This window comes from Sylvia atricapilla, chromosome Z (genome assembly GCF_009819655.1).
Source record: "Sylvia atricapilla isolate bSylAtr1 chromosome Z, bSylAtr1.pri, whole genome shotgun sequence".
NCBI lineage: Eukaryota > Metazoa > Chordata > Aves > Passeriformes > Sylviidae > Sylvia > Sylvia atricapilla.
Genome location: NC_089174.1, coordinates 66,602,831 through 66,608,943, shown reverse-complemented (window position 1 = coordinate 66,608,943; position 6,113 = coordinate 66,602,831). Strand labels below are relative to the sequence as shown.

General features: G+C 45.5%; 1 protein-coding gene across 9 annotated transcripts in view; it reads right to left on the bottom strand.

Moving 5' to 3' along the window:
- Nucleotides 1–186: 186 nt before the first annotated feature.
- The window catches only part of UBAP1 (ubiquitin associated protein 1), a 34,542-nt gene continuing 28,615 nt past the window's right edge, over nucleotides 187–6,113 (bottom strand). For 7 of the 9 annotated variants that reach the window (XM_066339704.1, XM_066339710.1, XM_066339705.1 and 4 more), the window contains 4 exons: nucleotides 5,781–5,819; nucleotides 5,133–5,327; nucleotides 3,706–3,807; nucleotides 187–2,321 (listed from right to left, as the gene is read on the bottom strand). In XM_066339704.1, coding sequence (XP_066195801.1) covers nucleotides 2,181–2,321; nucleotides 3,706–3,807; nucleotides 5,133–5,327; nucleotides 5,781–5,819 — 477 coding nt within the window. In that variant the 3' untranslated portion in view covers nucleotides 187–2,180. Of the gene's footprint in view, nucleotides 2,338–3,705; nucleotides 3,808–5,132; nucleotides 5,328–5,780; nucleotides 5,820–6,113 lie in introns of all 9 variants that reach the window. The other 2 variants (XM_066339712.1, XM_066339711.1) reach the window with 2 other exon arrangements.

The window sequence follows — 6,113 nt, the reverse complement described above, 5'->3', positions numbered from 1 at the left end:
GCATCACCAGGGTAGACCTGGGTGGGCACAGCTCTCTGAAATAAGACCTTGCATCTTCACAGATGTCACTTCCCATCTTCACCTCCCTGCTCTCACCTCCACAAGAGCTCCAAAAGCAGAGTGGCAATTCCATGGGCTTAAGAGCCAGACCTTGGAGGGGAACTGTGAAAAAACAGTGCACACTAATACAATCACATTATTTTATTCAGAAATTTGGTCTAAATGTTTCTTTGCTGGCAAAGACTTCTTGCCCCTTCAGGACGGTATGGTACTAGACAGGGACTCACTGAGGCAGGATTTCTGAAAACACCAGAACAAGCAACACAACTGAATAGTCTCAGCAGTGATGGTAAAACAGTTTGAATTCTGTTTTCAAGGTTATCCAATTAATCAGGAATCCCATTTCCTCACTTCACTGTTGTACTTCTCACCTGGGAAGCAAGAAAAGCTGCACATTATCTGCACCCACAGAGGCAACAGCTGCAGTCCCACCAGCTGCTGAATGCCCTTCTTAGACAAGCTTGATTTCAGCTCCACCACTAGAAAATAGTGAAGGTCAACACTGGGACATGTGCAAGGCAACCTGCCCTCCTTGTCCTCCGCCTCCCTCTCCACATCGCCTAGATACTTGCCAGCAGATCCCTCTCTTGCATCATCTTTAAAGTATTTAATTCACACAGTTGGGAACTCCAGAGAGAATTCCAAGAGCGTGCACTGGGCCCAAATTAGATGTTTTGGTCATAGAAAGTTAACAACATAATAGAGACAAATGCCATTTCCTTTGGAGTCCTGATGAGCTGAAACTTCCTACCGAAAAACCTACACTGATGCAATGAGCTGAGACATTTTGCCCTCCAGCAGTTCAGTGCTCCAGCTCCAGGCTCTAATGTGAGCTTGGATCCCTAGACTGGGGTTTTGCCACAAAACAAAAATATGCACAGCACCTTCCACCACTGCAGCTCACAGACCCCTCCCTGGTTGTTCTGCCCAACAGTGCTCACATGTGCTCACAGGAGCCGGCAGCACCTGGGCAGGCAGGATCCAGCAAGTTTGTCTGCTGATGCCAAGGAGCATGAGAGATGGGAACCATGACACTGGTAGTTATATTACAGGGTTTTATTAGTCATTCTTCTGCAGAATCAAAATATTTAGCAAATTAGAGATTCCTCAAGACTGCTGATGTTTCATGTATTTAGAACTTGATTGATGTACAGTGTAATACTTTGAACTATCAAAAACAACCCCAAATCTGATTTGTATTACTAGATGTTACTATTACATAATCCTATAGCAGTGTGAAAAATGGAACTAATGCAGTGAGTATATCTGTTTTAAAGAAAGTGCTTGAAAGAAACCTCCTGCATCACACTGTATATTATTTAAAATGAAAAGATAACCAACTTTCTAGCAGGGCATTGTCTTAAATATCCTACAAGCCCAGAGGATTAAAAATACTGAGCCCCAGTATTACTGACTCTCTGCCTTCAAGGTTCAAGAGCCAACACAAGTTGCAGGTCCAGATTGAGTTCACAGCTTACCTGCTTCAAGGGAACTTACCACTCAGCATTGGATGTCTGGCAGAAATGCTGGATGCATGGGTAAAAAACAAAAACCAAGAGGACAAAACAAGGTTCTCTCTTTATGCATTGTGAAGTTTCTGAACCAGTGTTTTACTAAGTTACAGACTAACTTTCAACCAAAAAACAAAACTCCATTGCACTAAGGTCAAATTAAACCAGGTAATTTGGACTGTGACACAGTCAAGTATTTCAGTACAAGCAGACAAGACACCATAAAAGCAGCTTCAAAGAACCAAAGCATCCTAGTTTCAGAACCAACTTCATATTCTTCTGTCCGACTCCAGTGCAACAATGAGGGGGGAACCACTCCATCTCTACCTATGTACAATGCCAGTTGAGACTAAGCAGTCCCAACTTTCTGTGGCCAAGCTGGAGAAAGGAAACTTAGGAAAGGACACTTTAGAATTTAATTTAAGAATGAAAGCTGGCCCTCAGTGGAATAAGAAATGCTGGAGTGATGCACACAGGCAGGCTTGCTCAGTCGCTCTCCCTTGTATGCAAAAAGCTGGACTCCTTCCCGTTGAGAGCAAGTCACACTGGATGTGAAGGTGGCGGGGCTGGTCCTGCTCTGTTGCACGCCAAGAATCCAGGAATGTGTCTTCAGCTGGCTCCTGCACGGGCCATTAGATCTTCCAAAGCATTGTGTTGGTCGTTGTTGTGTAATAATAAGACCTCCTTAATGTCTTTTAATTCAAAGCCCATTTCTTTAAATTGACTCATTAATTGGAGAAGTTCTGTAATCTGAAAGACAGACAGCCTATTATTTGCAAGAGAAAAGTGGATGGATCATTGTTTGGTGAAGGTTTAGCAAAGAGCCTGTCTTCAGCAGCTGGGCATGCCATGATTGTGGATTCCTCCTTCCCAAGCACAGCCCATTCCAGCTCTATTGGGAGAAAGTCTGCTCACATCAGACTCACCAGAGCTCTGGGTACAGTCCAGAGACCTTCAGTCTCCTCTGTTTGCCATCCTCCACTTCCAAAACCCTCTTCAACCAGGGCACCAAAGCTCAGTCTGTGGGGGTGTCTCTCTCACAGAAGAATATTTATCAGCCTGGCCCAATGTGGGATCCCAAAAATGCTGATTGATGGCACTCAGCTACGCCATCCAGCAGCTCCTGCTGCACCTGATTTCTTATAAAGTTACTTGGACTTTGGGAACAGTGCAGTAACCCTTGCCATCAACTGGCTTCTCAGATCTAGGGCAAACTTGGAGGAGTAACACAAACTGCATTGTGTACATACAACATTTTCAACATAAACTGTGAATCCTCCCTGAGCTTTGAAAAATAAAATGGCAATAAATGAGTAAACTGATCACTTTTATGAACCCTCTGACATTTACAGTGCATCTGCTCCACTCCAGGGGAAGGAAAAATCCCAAACAAGCAAGCAGGTTCAAATGGGCCATCAGGAAATTAGCCATTTCCAATTCTGGGGCTGAGCCAACAGCAAATGGGTTTCTCAAACTCAGTTACTTTCCATCCTTGTACTGCTATTGCTCTGTTTACAAGATTATCACTTGTCCAAGAAAGGCAGGAAGGCCTATCTATGAGGGGGTTGGGTTGCACCTTTAAAGACTTCACGTAATAACCTGCCACACAATAGGCTGGCAGACTCCTCCTGTCCTCACTACCCACTCCTGCTGTACCTTTGGTGCTGGTAAAGCAGCCAGACAAATGAACCAGACCCCAAAATATGCATATTCTAGCTTCTTTCAGAGCAAGCCCTAACCCAATTTGCTGAGCAGCCAGGCAGATGCACTTGTACAAGGGAGAAAAGTCACAACCAGGGCAGGCTGGCCAGGTTTGAAAGACAATCTGCTGCTGCTGAAGTTCACTGTATCTGGTACCAAGCACCACACCCATAACAGAACTCTGGGCATTTGAAACAATATGACCACAATAAGCAGGGTCTTAAAAAAATCCTGTCCCCATAAAAATGGTTGAAAATGAGAAACAGAACGGCACAAATTCTAATTCTTTAACAATTTTTAGCTTTAGCAACACAAAGATGATCTTGGCAATCAGTTTTGGAAACAAGGCCAAAATTACATCAGCCAGAGGAACTGCTGCTGGAATTCCCTGTCATGGCACGTTTTTCTATTCCTGCACACACTGCACCCTCACCTTCTCCTCTGAACACTGGTGCATTTCCAAAGCTGCTTCAACAAGAAGTGGATCAAAGCCCTTCTCACAAAGCTGCCCATGTGTAAACAGGTAATCCAAAACCTGTGGGGAATGAAGAAAAACTTTGTTTGCAGAGAGGCACTTGCAGCAGGAAGCTAAATGTCACCTTGGTGCATGCAGAGGGCCTGAGCATGATTCTACCCATGGCTTCACTGGGGACAGAGGTACAGTCCTAGCAGAGTTGAGACACTCATTCTATAAGAACTTGTGCAGAGAAAGCAGACAAACCCTTCTGTCCTGCTGTGCTCTCTGACCATCGCCTTCGTTCCAGTCAAAGCAGCCTCAGAAGCGTGTCTTTAGCCCTCTGACAGCAGAGCAGAAGGTTCATTGTGCTTTTTATACTACAAGTTTTAAAAATGAAACTGTTGGTCCAGCAGTCAGGACGTGTCTGCTTTTAGCTTCCTCTCAGACAGCCACAAGAGCTGATGCAATTTGAGAGCAGTCAGCCTTTGAAGATCAACTCAGCATATTAGTAAGTGAGCTGAAAATCCCAGCTTACGCACACAGAAACTGTTGCCAAACTTCTTATCCATCCTCAGCTTCAAGGGGAAGGGTCAGGTAGGCAATACTAGGTATGCGAAATAACAGAGCTTGCAAGTGGAGCAGGATTTAAAACCATCCTCCTAAGGGACTTTTTCTTCCATTTGATACCACAGTTCACTCCAGTGCACAGCTTACACCACTCTCTGTGTGTACGGAGGGTGTAGCAGATCAGTCCCACAAGCAGGAGTCCCTGGAAAATGGTGTGTGCAGCACACAGCCTGCTGAGGGCTATCACAGGAGGTTTGTGGAAATGTTGGTTTGAAGCAGATGCCAGAACCACGCTTTGCTTAGCAGTGCTTTGTGCCCAGGGACCTGGTTTGCACAGGTGTTGGGAGGCAGTGCTCGAGGCGGAAGGAGCAGTACCAGGGTGCACACACGTCAGTCAGTGGGGCCTTGCACGAGCCTTTCAGAGCTGTTTTAGGCCTGCAAGGGCCAATCTCTCTACAAGTAGAGATACCAGCATTGTAAACCCTGGTGCTCAGAACAAGGTAAGTTGGCTGGATTTCTGTCACATGGCTCTAAATATGGCACAGAGCACTGTTAATCTTTCTTTGGATGTGTTTGCGGTTCCTAGGGAGACACAGAATCTCTCCCTGCCATTTCACACAGAGCAAAGGGCCCATCCCAAATTTGGCATGGCTGCAGCCCAGCACCTGCAGGTGTGGCTGACTCTAGCAGTCTCTCACTAGAAATAAGCACAAGGTTTAGGTTGCAACCCCCTATAGAGTAATAGTATTTACCCCACCCAATTAGCAAACCCAAGATGGCTTCCCAGCAGAACCAGCATCCAATCAAGCATTTCTTTGCACTGCATGAGCTCTTACCTGGTCTATGTTCTGTCCCTTCCTCTTCATGGCTTTCAAGACGTTCTCAGGCGAGTATCCCATGTTGACCACGGTCTCCACACAGTGCCTCTCACTGGGGGAGAGGCCCTGCTGCAGCTCAGCTGCAAGACTGCCCAGCAACTTCGTGCTGCTGTTATTGGGCACTTTAGACACTGCAAAGTTTTGGTGTGTTACCTAAGGGGAAAACCCAGAGGCTAAGGTGATAGTCATCCCCTGCATCCCCACATCCTGTTTCTGCCTAGTGCCAGAACCAGGATACCCCATGTAATTAATCCAAAAGGCTTCTAGAGCACTCTGGGGAAGTTACAGACTGTGAGGATGAAACTAATCAAGTAGCCTGATTCCCACCATGCTCTTTTAACCCTCAAAGCAACAATCAACAACCCAAATTCTCCACAATGAACCCTCTCCTACAGGTGTGACCAAAGCTTTGAACACGCACGCCCTGCAACAGTGAAGGCTAGAAAACACCCAAACCCTACACCTTGAAGGAAGCACAGATTGCTTCCTTCACCTCAGGTTTACTCATCACCTATGGTTTTCTGTACTCAGAGGAACACCATTTATCAAGATTACCATAAGCATGATCCAATGCAAGCAAGAACACAGGTGTATTTGGAAACTTACCACAGGGATTTCTGTTTCCTGGTAGTCTGGGTGTACCTGCTGGACAACACAAATAAAATAAGTATAAACATCATGCATCAGTCAGCAGAATTTCCCACAGCTGGGGGAGGAGGGTTTTATGGAAGATTCTACCAAAGGATGGGAGACTTTAGGGTCTGGTCAGGCGTCCACATATGAGATTCTGACATCACCCATTGTCTGAAGCTATAAAATCATCATCCTAAGGATCATTCCTCCTCTCAGCACTCTACAAATGGATGATACTCAAAAAATGATGTGTGTATCCCCACAAGAATAGTAAGATTGTTTATTCTGTCACTGTAAGCGGTATAT